At 44.5% G+C, this 18,003-nt stretch overlaps 1 protein-coding gene across 1 annotated transcript; it reads left to right on the top strand.

Annotated features, from left to right (window-relative positions):
* Nucleotides 1-16,780: 16,780 nt before the first annotated feature.
* On the top strand, nt 16,781-17,362 carry LOC138942312 (uncharacterized). Its single transcript, XM_070312448.1, has one exon. It carries the CDS (start codon nt 16,781-16,783, stop codon nt 17,360-17,362), a length of 582 nt encoding a protein of 193 aa, XP_070168549.1.
* The last annotated feature ends 641 nt before the right edge of the window (nt 17,363-18,003 follow it).

Here is an 18,003-nt window from a genome sequence, read left to right as displayed (position 1 = left end):
GTACTGCATCCTGCGCCCGCGTGTACAAAACGCCTGCGTAATGAGTTCTTCAATCCCTCGAGTCGTGCGATTCGGGTAATCATCGATTGTCGAATCCCGATCGATAATCGTGGACGTTTGATTCGGCTTTGCTCTTCTACCGATTCGATATATTCGTCGCATCGTTGCTCCCACGCAACGTACTCCTCTATCGAATTCAACCTTGCAGATTGCTCGCGTAGATTTCGTTCGGCATTGTTTTCCGCCATATTTCTAAATTTATGCCAAAAATTTTTGCTAACAAGATGCGCTTATTAATAGCTCTTGTCTCGGAACTCTTTGCGAAAATACTGACAGGGTATGCCTCTTTACCATGATTTTATATTCTATCTTGATGTTTCTTTTCATCATGTGTATCAACTAAATCTTTATTTCGCGATTTGTCACGTACATTTTGACTAATGTCGATTATTGCATTTTTTGTCGTCTAGAGATGATGTCGAATCCCAGGTGCATCGCAAAAGTTTCAAATTACGCTGCTGTCCAAGTATGTTAGTGCAATTTAACCTTGATAATTATTCTTATATTTCACGATTTTGTCATGTTTTGACACGCGCGTTTGGATATCTGAGGATGATATCATCGCGAAGCAGTCGCACATTAGCGCTTGAAAATTTTATATTATGTTGCATTTTTGTGCATTTGGCTAAATCTCACACCTGGTGATGATGTCATCGCGAAGCAGCCGTATATCGGCGCTTGAATAGAAAAATTGAAAAAAATATCGCGTCATCAATGATCTCCACTACATTGCAATTTTGCAACGCTAATACATACTTTAAATATGTTCAATACGTTCAGTATTTCATCGACCACTTGTGTGAAAGGTTCATATAACAATGTATCCCGCTGAAGAAAGCCGCATGAATTATTACGTTCCGATTCAAGATGCTGATGAAACTTCACCGTGTAAGAAGAAGAAATGTAACAAGTAAGTTTTAATTAACTTGAAGAATTTTTATACTTTTTAAAAATTTTTTTACACCTTTTAAATATTTATATAAATAATATTGTTTTTACTCCCTAGCATTTCATTCGGGCCTCGTCGCGCGGTTCGTATACTCGGAAGACGATACACCTTAACCCCGACGTCGTACAAATATTTGGACATTGGAATAAACGTTGGAGCTGTATCTTGCGTGGAATTGGTTCTCGGCGATAATCGGGGCAATCAAATAATATTGCCTTTTGAAATGTGGAAATCGCTAATGCAAAAACGTGCGGACATTGAACGGCTTCTACATTCGACTGAAATCCCATTGCGGATTCGAGATTTGACATTCGAAGTGGTTAAAATATCTGATTCGAATATTATAAAAATAGGATTATCCAATAATTCTTTACATATGAAACCGCCAACTCTATTCTATTTATTCGATTTTTAAAAATGCATAGATCATATGTATTACTGGTTATGCGAAAATACGCATACTGTAAATGAAAAATTCAAACAATTTGTAACTGTTTTACAACAGAATAATATCGCTAATGTATGCGACGCTGCAAAAACGATACATGAAAGTGATATGTTTAACAGCGAATCGCTCATAGATTGCGAGTTATTGACATTTGCTGTTAATGATGTTCTTCACGAGGCTTGTAATAAATAAGTTATTTTACTAATTATCTGTGAATTTAATTATTTATCCCATCCTTTATGTATGAATAAAACGATGTAATAGATATGCACAGTCTGCAAAACTTAAATCTTTCTCTCGACACACTCTGCTAAAGATGTAGAAAAATGATGAGGTAGATGAGACGTGATACTCCAGTTAGAAGGGGACAAAAGATATAAAACTAAAATATATATAATCGAGAGGAGTGTGTAACTTTATAATACGCAATCGTCTTCGCCCTTATGACGATCTTAACAGTATGTGTTATGGCTGATAAAGAAGTTATTGTTATTGAAGATGAGAATGTCATTCTCGAAGATGATAATTTGATGGAAATTGAGAATTTGTCGGACGATTCATCAGACGAAGACCGCATACTTTCGGAGGATTCCGATTACAATAGTGATTGCAGTAGTGTTATTATGGATATAAATCAACGTACTTTAAACCGAGTTGAAATATATAGTTTAGGTTCGGTAAAAATGTGCTGTATATACTTTAATTATAAAAGTGAAGACAACGAAAAAATTTGCACATGCTGTTTTATGCGTATTTCAGACTTATTTTCGAATATTCGTGTTGTGCGACAGCATGAAAGTGCATTTTATGACCTAATCCGTTTTGCGGAGAATGTAGAAAACCGCTGTACCAGATAATGCTTTGCTATATGTGCCCAATTTGCACTGTATAAGCTGGACAAAACTTGTGTTGTGAAAAGACTTAAATAGAAAATATGGGGGATTCCGAACATTTTGCGGAATTAGAACAATTTCTATGGGAAGATTTCATGCAGGTGAACTGGATGTGTGCATGCGAGTTATGGGAAAGAACATGCTTTAAATGTCTCGAGTGGTTGGAAGAACAGTACCGACTCGAGATGTTACAACAGGAGCATGGAATTCAATCGCTGGCTAGCCAAATCGCGCGACTTGAATGTTTGAGGCATTCGTTATGCAAAAAATACAACGCTTAGATGTCCGTGTCCCGGCGCTATCGACAAACACTCCTGTTACGTCAATTGTACAAATGGTGCAAGGTCAAGCAATCGGCTTGAAGAAATCTCGTACAATAGATTTGGATCATTGTCTGCGAGATCATTATACAGTGACGTCCAAGGATTGGGAATTTGATATATAAAACATTGCTGACGTCTTGTTATGGGTGAGAACCACATTGAAATACTCGAAGAATTGTATCTATTTAAAAAAATTTTATATTTGAATTATTTAATAAAATTTCTTTTCTGTTTCAGAAGGAGCGCCGCCTATATATTTTATATTTTTATTATTTTTTATTATTACTTTTATCACACACACACACACATACGCGCGCGCGCGCGCACACGCACACATTGTATTATATATACAATTATTGAATAAACTTATTATTATTATTATATTAAAAAATATCGATTATTTCTGCATCTTCTTCTTTCCTTTTCCCACATGCATGCCTCGCATTATCTCTCTTTCTCCCGCGAATGTCATCTTTTTCCCACGCCAATGCGGACGCTATCCTTCTCCTACACGCGTGCATGCCCCGCGCTATCTCTCTCGCACCGCCTTGCGAACGCCGTATCATCCACGCGCATGCTTCGCGCTATCCCTCTCTCTCTCTCTCTTTCTCTCTCTCTCTCTCTCTCAAGTGCATGCGGACGCTATCCCTCTCCCACACATTGCGAACGCCTCGCGCCATCCTTTTCCAACGTGCATGCAAACGCTATTCTTGTCTTACGCTTATATAGACGCCTCGCGCTATCCTTCTCCCACGTTCATAGAATATCATTAGCGCTATCCTTCTCTTACACATTGCGGACGCCTCGCGCTATCTCCCTCACACCTACTCGCGGCATCGTATCTTCGCGTTCCCTCTTTCCCGCGGGTCCATCGCTAACCGATTTCGTGCGGTCCCCCTGTCGCCTCTCCGCGGCCCCCGCGCCTACCGGTTAGGTAAGGTTAGCGGGTCCCTCGCCTATCGGTTAGGATGCGGCCCCCTCCCCCCTCTCCGCGTACCCCTCGCCTACCGTTTCGCCGCGTTTCCCCTCCCCCCTCTCCGCGGACTCCTCGCCTACCGTTTCGCCGCGTTCCCCCTCCCCCTTCACGCGGCCCCTGCGCCTACCGTTCCGCTGCGGTCCCCCTCCCCCCTATTCGCGGCCGCCGTGCCTACCGTTCCGCCGCGGTCGCCCCGCGTGACGTCATACCCCCCGCGCCGGTTTCCCCTCGCCCCTTACCCCCCCCTCTCAGAGGACCTGAGTTAGAACCCGCATAGATACACTAATTCAGTCAAACAGAGATTTTCTGATGCGGTTTTCTATTGGTCTATCAGGAAATTAAACATAATGTTTTGTCCATTGATGTGATCTTTTCTCAATTCCTTTACTAAGCTCACGCAATATCTTAAGTCGAGACTCTTCCATAGTTAATGTAAAGGCCGCTTTATAATGTGGATTGGCATTCATTTTGTTGATCAAGGCTAATTGATCCAAGTTAAGATAAATCTGCTGGAACTTAGGAGGGTAGTCAACTAAATGCGTTAGCTCTTGCAAATTCCGGAGAGGAACGATCGATAAGATTTTTCCTCGCCCTATCTTAATCTTGTAATTACAACTGTATTCCCCGTCATCGTTTAAATTAATCTCAATTATTCGAATTCCTTCCTCTTTAGGAACTGAGCTCGGAATGAATATCCGTGAGAGGGGCGGTGTGCTTGTTAATGGCAGCAGCTCTAATTTGGATACTTTTACTACCGTTTGTTCAATGACTTCCTGAAGTCCCGCAAGGTTTGCAGACACATTTGAAACTTGTGAAGTAAATCTGACAGTTTCTTCTGGATGAGCAGCGGACTCATCTATTAATGAGATAAATGACTAGTAAGAGCAGCAGCCTTATCTTCGAGAGTCTTTATCGCTGTAACAGGATTTGCCCATAAATGCCGTACACGACTAAGGAACTTTAAATATAGATCAAGGGCTTTAGGGTTTTCTGTCATATAATATGCCAGATCACATGCTATTTCTGGAGCATCTAGGTATAGTAGCGCGGGTAACAAGGTATTTAATCTTTTCCACAGAGCCATAGTTCTTGGGCAGTCTATTGATTTTCCGACTTCCTCGGCCCCTTTGAGCAATGTGAAGGCATCCATTTCAGACTCAGTCACTCGTTTAAATAAACTAAGATAGAGTCTCGTGTTTTCACCAAACGTGGTTTCATCCCATTAATGCGGATACCTGTCTGCAGTTGGAGAAATAGATGCAGGAGAGTGTGATGTTCCGGGTAAGTCTGGCGGAGGAATTGATGATGCGGTTGGTAGAGTAATTCTAAAAGCTGCATTATTGCTTGAACCTCCATCACCCATAATGGTTTCGGAAAGCGCAGAAGCACCTGACCTGAACACATGCTGGAAAAAGGCGAGAGGAGTGGCCTTCACTTGGACGGTGTCCAAACGAACGGTGGGCAAATAACGGTGTCCAAACGAACGGTGTCCAAATGAACGGTGCGCATCTTTCTGTGTCCAAACGAACGGTGTCCAAATGAACAGTGTCCAAGTGAGCGGTGTCCAAGTAAACGATGCATATTTTCTTATGTGTCCAAAAGCTACTGTATCCAAAATTACTGTGTCCAAATGCACTGTGTCCAATTGAAGCGTGTGCAAAATCTCGTGTCCATTTGTAACGTGTCCATTTGCACCGTGTCCAATTATACTGTGTCCAAGTGCACCACTCCCGGCGAGAGATGTGTCTTTTAATTGATCTTTCAGATCACTCTTGGTAGAAGTTAAGGAATCCAAGCTGGGCTTGTCTGGCTTTATGGATTTTGTTACTTTGGTTGATTTGGCTATCAATTTAGGATCCTTTGGAGTCGTCCCCGTTTCTCTTAGTCCAGGAAATTTGGTTGATTTGTCCATGAAGGCTGCCGAAAAGTAGACAGGTGCAGAGAAATTGTATTGATAATTCATATAAACTATATTTATCTTCTTCGTTAGCGTTTATGGTTACTACCTCTATTCTTTTTTATAATCACGTCGGGGTCACATCATTTATGGGTCACATCATTTATGGGTTGCTGCGTGTGATGTGCGGTTTTATATACAGTCTATATGCGCAGTCTCTATATACTATATATAGTCTCTATATACAGTCTCTATTCTTAATCCAATGTTATTTCTAATCGTGCAGATAGTGAACGAGTGGCTTTAAGGTATATAAAATATTTATTCAGTTAATATTACATTAATATCGCAAGTTGCGGTTGCACATGTATAGATTATTGTTATTATGCATGGGCTTAGATTTGCCCCCACGTTTCTTGGTCTGAGTCGAGGCGTCGGCCGTTTCCTTGGCCCCGGTGAACTGTACGGGTCTGCTCTGGGTATCACAATTTCTCCTTTTTACTGGAGAGGCCTTGATTGGCGAGATTAACGGAGGTGGTTGCCACGTGACCGTGGGTGACGCCAAGATCCGTTTCAACCGTGATGAAATAGGCCGGTCCTTCTGCCGTTGGTTATTCTCCTCGCGAGTGTTGTCCAGAGAATAGCCACTGAAAGGTGGCCAGAGGTCAGAGACTACGGGCGAGCCAGCGCTGATGGGAGAAAGCGACCCGTCGCTAATTGTGATAGGGGAGCAGGTCCCGATGATCGTCGGAGAGCAGGTCCCAGCAGATTATGGCGACCTGATGCTGAAAGATGGCGGTCTGGCGCCTGAGGATGGCAGACGAGCGCCGGAAAACTTCGGCGGTCTGGCGCCTGAGGATGGCGGACGAGCTCCGTAGATCTTTGGCGGTCTGGCGCCGGAAAATGGCGAACGAACGCTGGAAGGCGTCGGCGGCCTAGCGCCTTCGGATAGTCGGGAGGATCTTTCCTCCGTTTTCCTCCTCTTCGTGACTCGGTGCAGCGGCGTCGGTTGAGTCCTTCGCCGTATGGCGATTTCGGCTACCGTGGGTAGCGTGGGTGAAGTACCTTCTTGCGACGTTTTGAGGGCTTCTCGGCGACTGGCGCCGTGTTTTTCAACGTTAATAAACGACTTGCGTTAGAAAGATGAGGCGTCTAGCGCCAGGAACTTTCTACGTGTCTTTTCTTCGCAGGGGGTCTGACCTATATTCCGGCCAGACGGCTTTCCAGATTGGCTCCGGCGCCTTGCACCGCCTAGCGGTGCCTCCCGCACTACGCGCGGACGTACGAGCGCTTGCGAAAAACGCTAATATTCCGCGAATAATGTGCTACCGTATTTTTGTGGTTACCGTAGGTCGCCACATGTATATTATTTTACATCTTAAGTAGACAGTAAATGGATAATTTTAACTTTTTCGGACATTTATCCGCCCGATTTTTAATAAAAAATCAGTCCAATATCTGAATTCTCTATGTTGGGATTGTATCAAAAATTAAATTGATAGAAATAATTACATTTTTGATCTTCTGCCAGTTGCTCTTTGCAAGCTTTATTTACTTCTTATGACTGAAACTCAAATACGAGATGGGGCGCATCGCGCTTCGCATAACGGTAAATAAACGAACTAGCGGTTGAAATATGGACTATCTTTTTGTAAAGTTTTGAAATGTTTTACGCAGTAACATTTTTCATGAAATATTAAATAAATAATAATTTTGGATATAGCTAAACATGCACATTCAATTCAATTATTTGTTGTGTTTCTAGCCGCTAAGGAAGAGGTCTTTAGGGATTTATACGCCCAAAGGATTAGGATGCACGCTCGTAATAAGACACTCTCGGTCGTTAGGTAGAAATTACTATATTTTGCAAGATTCTGTACACTTTTCACTTATTCGCGATTATAATAGTCGGACGCGATATGTACGATACTTCGATACTGTGCGATAATATTACTGAGCGAGTGAGAGCGATGTTAATGAGCTATGTTACTGAGCTAGCTAGCTTCGGTACATCTCTCGTCTTTATTATATATCATAATTAATTAGGTCGTTGATTAGGGAGGAGTGTAGTAGTAGTAGTCTCTGACCGGAGCATGTCTCGTGCTCCGCTTATCAGTCTGTGTTGTCAGTTGCTTACTCAGCTTCCGAGAACTTGATCGGGACTTTTTTCTCTTTAGTTATGTATCTTTATTTTATTTTATTAATAATCTTTTATTCTTTATTCTTTCTTAATTCCTTTTCCTTGGGCTCTTTTTCTCATTTTAATATTTTGCTTTAGTCAGCTCTTTTCTAATGTTGTAATAAACCGCTTTCGCGAGGCGGTCGTGGGTAACTCGGTCGGGATCCGGGGCTCGTGAAAGGGTATCGAGAGACGAACGAGAGCAGCGTAAGATAAAATATAATTTATTGCGTGTAAGTATGTGTGTATACAGAGTGAGTGCATGTGTATAAACGCTGTATGCGTTGAGCGTATGTAGTTGTGTACGAGTAAGACGATAGGCGAGCGAGTGCGTGCGCGAACGTATAGTATAGAAGTATGATGTAACAATGTATTGAAAGTATGTATGTGATGCAAATGAAGATATGTGTGTGACAAAATGCACTCGTGTATGTGTGAAATGCGGAATCGGTTAGCGGTGCGGTAGTGTCGGTCGCGGTGCATCCGAATTACATGCACATAGGAGCGGCGCGGAGCGCGATTTCGGCGGTTCGATATAATATCGATTACACTAGCGGATCGTGATTTTGGCAGAGGCCGCTAACTGTCGGGCGATAATTTCGGTCGGGCCGGTGGGCGGTCCTTAGACGCGCCTGTATCGATTCGGGTGCGTCGATCGATGTCGCGGCCGGATTAGATCCTCCCCCCTAAGCGGGACTTAGCGCGCCGTATCAATGGCGAGTCCGATCGCGGTAATGTCTGTCGCGGTATCCCTGCGAGTTCGCGGATATCGCGGTATTGTTTTCGCCGGGATGATTTTCCCGTAGAAGGCAGGAGTGCAACGGCCGACGGGAACACCCGTCAATGGCAGGGAACTCCCTACCACTGGATGATCGCCGTTGCACGTAGGTGGACGGATGCGTGTGAGGTGTCGAGAACTCCCGACGGAGGCTGAGTACGCCCAACCTCGTGTTCCTCGGTCGCAACGATTTCAAAGGATCGCTCTTAGAGATGCCGCAAACTCTCGGCGGAGGCTGGGTACTCCCAACCCCGTTTTCTCTCTCTTTGAGCGTGCTTTAGGATCGTTCTGGATTCCAGGCGTCGTACTGACTCTGGCGGTTGCGGAAGATCTGGTCTCGAGATAGAAAATTGGCTCTTATTTATACCGCTTTTTCCGGCGGGTGCGCGTGCGTAATATGCCTGATTGTTTTAAGGCATATTGTTTCAAGTTGAACCGCCGCGCGCGACTCGGGTGGTTTCGGGAACGGTCGGTACGGTTACCCGAGCGCGGCGACGATTCCCGGTAAACAACGCGTCTTGACGGCGGTTATAAATTCAAACGACTTTCTCTATATCTTAAAAATGGGCGCTCGGCGCCTCCGCATTATGCCCGACCGGTGTTTGTCGGGCGGCGGACTTCCGGCGGATCGACGGCCGGGTAACGGTGGAGGGATGCATCGTTACAAGACGATGCGTCTCCTAAAGTCGAGCGAACAGACTAGGGCCCCAGATAGATCAACGACCGGAAGGATCGCTCTTACTCTATCGAAAGACCGTTCGCTCGGCGGTCCCTTTTCTGGTAAAGGAACTGAATCCTTATTACCCGGGACGGGACCTTGCGCGATTTCGGATAACAGGAAGAAGGTCGGGTTAATAAATTACTCAAATTTAAATTTTAATGTTACATTTATTCAAGAAAATAGAAATAAATGATTTAAAGAAAAATAAAATTTAATAAAAGAACATTTAATTCGATTTACGAATTCTTATTTTAACAATACATTTTCTTAAATTCTAATGTGTAGTTTGTAACGATGCACCCCCCATCGTTACCCGGCAGTAGACCAGCCGGAAGTCTGCCTCCCGGCGAACACCAGCCGGGCATTGGCAGAGGCGCCGAGCGCCCTTTTTTAATACACGAATTACCGCCGTTGTGATAAACAACCGTACGGCCGTTATACAGTCGCCGTTATGCCGAAAACCGAGCACAGCCGAATGCTGCCGGAAGATCCCAAGCGTCATCCGCCGAAACGCCGCGTCGTTTCGCCCAGAGGAAGCGACGCGTTTACCGTAATAATTACACGACGAAAACAACGCGTCGTTATCCTCATCCAGGGGCGAACGACGCAATTACCGCTAGACGCTCGGTGATAAAAAGGCAGCATTTTGGCATTTCAGTACCAGAATGATTCCTGAATCCGCTCGAGCAGTACGCTCCGAGCTGATACCAGAACCGATCCTCGAAAACTCGCATACACACGAAGGAGCGTGAGATTGACGCGTACGCAGTTTCCGCCGAGCATTCTCGGTCTCCTCGCCGCCTGCGAAATCCTATCGAAAGTCCGACCTTATCAAACGAAAGCGGAGAGTTCGCCGCTGTCTAAGATCCGACCGCTACCGCTAAACGGACCGTGGGCCGGCGAGTTCGCTGCTCTGTCGAGACTTCTCGACTTCATCTAGTCAACTTCTATCCGCGTACGGAAGCAGGACGGAGAGTTCTCCGCCCGATCGAGGATTTTCGATCTCCGGCCGCCTCCTTCCGCCCACCTGGGAATACGCGGATAAGAACACGCGAACGCACCGACACGGTTGTACCGTGATCCCGCAGTTATAATCGCGCCGAGATACGGAATTACATCACCCGATACAATTCTACGTGCTGTCAAAATAAACACGGCCTTGCCGTACATGCACCGATCGACCGCGCCCTGTTTTTTGCGAATTCCGCGCGCCGTCAAAATAAACACGGCCTTGCCGTACACACGCCGATCGACCGCGCCCGGTTTTTTACGCATTTCGCGCGCCATCAAAATAAACATGGCTTTGCCGTACGCTACCGCCGAATATCTTAAGCGGTTCGATATATCGAACATCGCGCACCGAATAACGAGCGCGAATTACATCTACCGCGTTGCATCATCCGCCGTGCGAGACATATTGTAAATCGATCATTGCCGAAAGAGGCAAATAAATACACTAGATTATAATTCAATCTTTTCGTGTGTCTCACCGAGTCCTGATCCCGACCGAGTTCATCCGCGCGCGCTCGCGAAAAGTAACCCCCGAACAGTAGGACCGTCCGGGACACACGATTTTTTTTCACTCACAAATTGTACCACTTATTGAACTTTTACGAATTAATCTACGCACTTTATCGATAAACTGAATTTATTAACGATTATAACGGTCAATCACAATCTACCGATTACTACCGATTAATTATTAAAATAACTCGAAGAAAGAAATGCGTTATTCGATGCGGAGACTGCGCGACGACAACAAGCAAGTTATGTCGGTACCAGCGTTGCCGGCTGCCAGTTGCCGAACGATTGAATGTATCACATTACGCCTGATCGACCCGGACGCTTTCATGTGTCCTGTGATCGGCTAAAGTCTTCGACATTATAAATTCGATAGTTTCGAAAACATGAAATTATAAAATATGAAAAAATAAATTCAGTTGATCGATAAAGTGCATGGTTTAATTCGTAAAAGTACGATATACTTATCGTAGTAGTTTATTTTGATAAGTAGTACAATAAGTAGTACAATTTGTGAGTGAAAAAAGTTTGCTAGTTACTCGTTGTATCACACGGAAATATTACTTATTGAGTCGTATGAGGGCGGGGTTGGGGTGGTGGTCGCGGCCGCGTGTGGACGTGTTTGGCGTGTGCTCCATGTACAATTATCGTTTATAGCGTGTAGGGGCGTCTCCTGACGTTTAGTTAACGTTTAAGTTACTCCGGAAACGGCTCTGCATCGACGGGCATACGAATTGTTAAAATGACGATGATTTTCGAGGAATTAGTAGACATAGAATACTCGGAGAATATTCGGAGATAATGGAGCATGTAATGGCGATCATACGGGCATATGCATGCCTACGGATGACGTGGAACTCGCGAGAATATAATGTAGTGTATCGCTGTAAATTTGTGAAGTGATTACGAACTTATTGCTCGGATTTTAAATATGTCGCGTGGAGCTAAATATCCGGTGGCATCATAATATTTATAGTGATTCATTGAAAGAATAGTGGTTGACAAAGACTGGAGTAATGCCGATCCTTGTGACGTCATCTCTGACGTGATAGGCTGATCGGAATCATTCCGGTTACTGCCTGTATCGAGGATCTTTTAGCTACCTTGACGGCTGATAAGGGCTTCGTACTTTATCTTGGCATACCCGGGGGACCCTCATTATCGGATTTATCGGATTTGCCCATTTATCAATTGGTAATAGAGGTAAATTTGTAACATGTCTTCTCCATGATGGGCTGGCTGGTCGACGTGGAGCAGACAGTACAGTATACAGAATATGGGGATCTCTCTGTTTTATGAGAGACATATAGTGGGGACTTACTCGACCTCTGAATAATATTTTATTTTGTGTTTCATTTACTCTATTTTGTTTGTTAATTGCCTTCTTTATTATTTTGTAATTATAGTTATTATACTCGCACATTTGTGCTTACTTATATCATAATAGTATAACTGTTATAGATGTTAAAGTATCATTTGATCTCCTTACGGTTTAGAATTGAGATACGGTATTGCTAACTTAACATACCTGAAACGCCACGGAATATGCAATGAGGGAACAATTATTATATAACGAAGATAATGCCGTACTTTTATTGCATACTAAGACTGTGAAACTTGCTCTAAGGTGAATTAATTCTAATTAAATGTGTTTTACTCCTCAGGAATTTACTGGTGGCGATCGCTTCAAACTGATATGTGGAAGTCTCAATGTATGACTTACGTGTGGAGGTAGGGTTAGGATGACCATTACCTGGATCCCTACATAATCTTACGAGGTCTTGAGAATTGTATTGTTGCGTCTTGATACTGAGGTACATTCAACGTATGCAGTTGTAATGTGTCCGGACATGTATGCATTGCGTCACCATAATACTGCTTTGTTCTTCCATTTTATCGTATTGTAGGTCATGCATTGACACTAATATTAACGAATCATATATGTCCCCAGGATTGATGTATTGCAGGTGTATTTGTGACTTGTGGTTGGTACAACTCGTATGAATTGTCTATGCACTTGAAGAGTGGTTGTCCTTAATGACTAAGAAAATGAGTTGAGGGTATGCTGCTGAGATATACTCGCGCCGGTGGACCTCCAGATCATGGGTGCTACCGGCGCGGGAGCTCTGGAAGTGGATTGTCTGAGTAATGTAAAGCGCATGCACCATAAAAGCAAGAACTTGCAGGGCGAAATAAGTGGTAAAATGAGACGGGACACAGAGAGAGAGCGAAAGAAGTGATCAATACGCTCATATATAAGGCCGAAGCTATCGGTGACCCAGCCTCTCTGAAACCAAAAAATAAGGAACTTGAGCCCAACTCGAAAAATATAAACTTGAGGATATCCGCCGGAAAAGAGAGATGGATGATATGAGGTCATTAGTCGAAGAGCTCAGAAAGGAAATTTTCGGACTAAAAGATAAACTAGACCGAGTTGAAGAGGAGAGAAAGAGAGAGAGAGAGAAGGAGAGATTCGCAAAAGGGGTAGAATCGAAAACACAGGGACAAAAAAATAGAAGTTTCCTAGAAAAGAACAAAGATACACTCAAGTTAATAACAATGACAACAATAACAGTAATATACTTACCTTACCTGGTGGAAGTGCGGTGGCGGATGCGCCCCCCATAGGGTTTCCATTGGATGAGGATAATTACCCAATTAAAAGGGACCCTAAAACTGGAAAACTCCGTTTTATGCAGAAGGTGACCCGGATGGAGCCTGAAATCAGGAAAGAAGACATGCTGATAGACATTGGAACTGGCAGTGACTCTGTTGAGAGTAAAAGCCCCTGCCAAAACGAGCCCCCAGATTGAAACCTAAAGTGATTGCGAACGTCCAAGTGGCGCCTCCAAAAGTAGGTGGCAGTAAGGCAACAACAGGAGGTAGTGAAGAACAAGAGCAGATCCAAGATAACGACCCCGAGGGGGAAAGGGATTCGAATGAAGAATGGAGCAGAGTTCAGCGGGGCGGAAAAAAGATTCTGAGGGAACGCGAGGGACAGGTGGGTGATCTCCCCACCACCCAGCTCAAACAACTTCTGGGAGGAAAGGCTAGCGTCGGAGGGGTAAGTGACCCCAAACTAGGCAGGGCTATCCGTAAAGCACCTAAAACGGCGGCCGTTATGATTACCGGCCGCACACTGAATTTTTCGTATGCGGATGCGTTTATGCGAGCGCGACATGCCATTTCGTTGGCTGAACTGAAGATTGACCGCATGAAAGTCAGGAGAGCCGCAAATGAAGGCACGATCATCGAGGTGATTGAGGACAAACTCCGTAACATCTTTAAAAAAAAGGCTAAGATAGTCAGACCTGCGGTTAAAGGAGAAATTCGCCTGGTGGGTCTAGACGACTCGGTCACTGGGGATGAGGTTGCATACGTCGTGGCTCTAAACGGCGGCTGTACCATGGAAGAAGTTAAAGTAGGCCCCATCCGACCATTGAATAACGGACTGCACACGGCGTGGGTACAGTGTCCTCTGGGTGCGGCGTTGAAGACGGCTAATAAAAGAAAAGTTAAAATAGGCTGGACTTTGGCCCGGGTAGACCTCCAGGATGTAAGACCTGTACAGTGCTACAAATGTTGGACATGTTAGGCAGGCTTGCACCTCTAAAGAGGATTTTAGCGGGCTCTGCTTTAAGTGCGGTGGAGGAGATCATATGGCTAGGTGTTGCACCCTGTCCACTTTCTGTAAGATCTGCTCCATAGAAGGTAGGGACCCCAAGCACAAATTAGGCTCTATCCGTTGCCCTATGGAACGAAAATCAGGTAGGGATTAACCGGTTCTAACGGTTGAACAAACTGCTGAGCGTAGTCCAGCTCGGGGGGCTGAAAGTATGAACCTGGATGAGCGTTAGGGTCCTGCAGGCTAATGTTTATAGGAGTAGACCAGTGCTCGGATTTAGTTGCACATTTCGGCCCGATTTCGTAGCTCACGCCTATGGGAGTGGTGCACTTGGACACAGTATAATTGGACACGGTGCAAATGGACACGTTACAAATGGACACGAGATTTTGCACACGGTTCATTTGGACACAGTGCATTTGGACACAGTAATTTTGGATACAGTTGCTTTTGGACACATAAGAAAATACGCATCGTTTACTTGGACACCGCTCAATTGGACACTGTTCATTTGGACACCGTTCGTTTGGACACAGAAAGATGCGCACCGTTCATTTGGACACCGTTCGTTTGGACACCGTTATTTGCCCACCGTTCGTTTGGACACTGTTCATTTGCCCACCGTTCGTTTGGACACCGTTCATTTGCCCACTGTTCGTTTGGACACCGTTCATTTGCCCACCGTTCGTTTGGACACCGTTCATTTGCCCACCGTTCGTTTGGACACCGTTCGTTTGGACACCAAAATTTGATTTAAATTATACGACGTAATCCACACCAAATTTTTGTTTTAAATAAGAAATAGGTTTGGGTTAGGTTATATCTTCCGGAAGTGGAGCCCCCCCGCAGGGGGGGCGGAACCCACTGTATCCATGCATGACATCCAAATATGCGAAAGGCTAAACAAAGTGCTAAAAGCAATGTAAAATTAATGACATCAGTATCAGAGATATATAAGTATGAATATATTTTATTTTGACAGATATTATAACCTTCAAATGTATCTCCTTTTCACGATTTCATATTTTACATAGATTTACCAGTATAAAGTGTTATAAGAATACTGATTATATTTTCCCAAAATGATTTTTATTTCTCTCCATCTGTTACATATTCAAACAAACAGTGCGCATGTTTCTGTGTACAAATGAACGGTGTCCAAACGAACGGTGGGCAAATGAACGGTGTCCAAATGAACGGTGGGCAAATGAACGGTGTCCAAACGAACAGTGGGCAAATGAACGGTGTCCAAACGAACGGTGGGCAAATGAACGGTGTCCAAACGAACGGTGGGCAAATAACGGTGTCCAAACGAACGGTGTCCAAATAAACGGTGCGCATCTTTCTGTGTCCAAACGAACGGTGTCCAAATGAACAGTGTCCAATTGAGCGGTGTCCAAGTAAACGATGCGTATTTTCTTATGTGTCCAAAAGCTACTGTATCCAAAATTACTGTGTCCAAATGCACTGTGTCCAATTGAACCGTGTGCACAATCTCGTGTCCATTTGTAACGTGTCCATTTGCACCGTGTCCAATTGTACTGTGTCCAAGTGAAGACCACTCCACGCCTATTGCCCCCCACTCACCGCTCGTACGTTAGCGACGAGTCATCAGATATGCGTAACTAAGGACCGCGACGCTTTGTCTCAGGAGCGTCCGTATATAAGAATGCCCAAATATAATAATAAGACAATACTTCTCTATAATTAAAAGTTTTTCTTCAATATTTTATATCAATGAAATATAAAATATTGAAGAAAACTCTTAAAATTTTGATAATTTTTGCGGTGGATTTAAAAAAATATTGTTTTATTTATTATATTTGGGCATTCTTACATATAAACGCTCCTGAGACAAAGCGTCGCGCTCCTTAGTTACGCGTATCTGGCGTCTCGTCACTAACGCACGAGCGGTGAGTGGGGGGCAATAGGCGTGAGCCACGGAATCGGGCCGAAATGTGCAACTAAATCCGAGCACTGGAGTAGACCATCATTGGACCTATTAATACAGTAAGCGAAGGAGACCAATACGGGACTGTTGTTGATCACGGAGCCTAACAATATTCCGGACTCGGCATCCTGGTATGTCAGTGCGGATAGGAGCGCGGCGATATATATAGACCCTAGCCTTATTAGAACGAGATGCCAGTTGGTTAGACAAGGATCTCGATTTGTAGCGGTGTTCTGTGGACCGTATTTAATCATCTCCATGTATATTTCTCCAAGCATTGGCTCTGGATGAACTCTCCGAAATATTTTCATCAAGGATGGAGAAAATTGTTTTGGAGGGCGATTTTAATGCTAAGGCTGAATTATGGAGCTCCCGGTTCACAGATGGTAAAGGATCCCTCCTTACGAGGTGGACGGCAGAACGAGATTTGCGCATAGCCAATGTGGGGGATAATCCCACATGTGTGCGGCCACATGGGAGTCGATCGTAGAGCTCACTTGGGTGTCCCCGGATCTGCTCCCCTTGATAAGAGATTGGTGTGTGGCTGAAGAAATGGAATCGTTATCCAAGCATCTATATATCGCGTTCACCATAAGCACGGACCGACCTCATTCACCTGCTGGCCGGTTGGCGCAACGAAGATGGAACCTGGACAAGTTCAACGATGACCTTTTTCTAGCGGTGCTAGTATGGAAGGGGCACACACCTGAGGTAGAAGATCAGTCGGATGTGACGCAGTTGGCAAACTGGCTGGATAGACTATTAGAGTACGCCTGTGATGCTGCGGCACCGAGAATATGGCCACGGAAACCTCGGCGAAATGCGTACTGGTGGCGGGATTCCATAGAGATCCTGCGTCGGCAGTGTATTCATGCCCGTAGGTTGTGGCAAAGGTCCAAAAAGAAGAAACGCTCGGAGCGGACAATTAACGACCTTGGAACGCTATACAAGGCCAAACGCAAAGAATTACGCACGGAGATCAATAAGGCGAAGTCCGCCGCATGGCAGGATCTTATTAGTTCAATTGATCAGGACCCATGAGGGGTACCGTACAGGATTGTACTTAAAAAACTTAAATCGGCTTCTTTAAGCATGACGGAGGTATTGGAACCGGAGATACTTATCGATCTTCTGGACTCTTTATTTCCAAAGTATAACCTGTTGGATCCGATTAAGGATTGGTCGGACTTTGATTGGTTGGACGAGTGGTCGGTCGCTTCAGCTGAGGTCCTCAGGGCAGTAAAGAAAAACGCACCATCCTCGAAGAAGGCTCCTGGTCCTGATGATTTCCGTTCAACAATCTGGAAGAAAGTCACAGGTGAGGTAATGGACTGGATTAGGCACTTATTCGACATGTGCTTTATGAAAGGCGAGTTTCCAAATGCGTGGAAACGTGCTAACCTGGTTTTGATCCCGAAAGCGAGCAAACCAGATGCTGCGGCGACGAGATTACCGAAGGTAAAACCCATTTGCCTATCAGATGAGATAGGGAAGGACTTTGAACGAATACTCGCGGAAAGAATCTATTTGTGGCAGATGGAACACCCGAGATCTGAGATTTCCAGAAACCAGTTTGGATTCAGAAAACAACGTTCCACATACGACGCGCTTCTCTTAGTTAAGGGAACTGTCTCGGCGGCGATCGAGGCTAGAAGATATGCGGTAATGGTTTCACTCGACAT

Source organism: Polyergus mexicanus, unplaced genomic scaffold (genome assembly GCF_030449975.1).
Source record: "Polyergus mexicanus isolate NDT 795.1 unplaced genomic scaffold, iyPolMexi1.0 SCAF_22, whole genome shotgun sequence".
Taxonomy (NCBI): Eukaryota; Metazoa; Arthropoda; class Insecta; order Hymenoptera; family Formicidae; genus Polyergus; species Polyergus mexicanus.
Note: the sequence above shows the minus strand (reverse complement) of the source record. Positions and strands in the feature narration are given on the sequence as shown.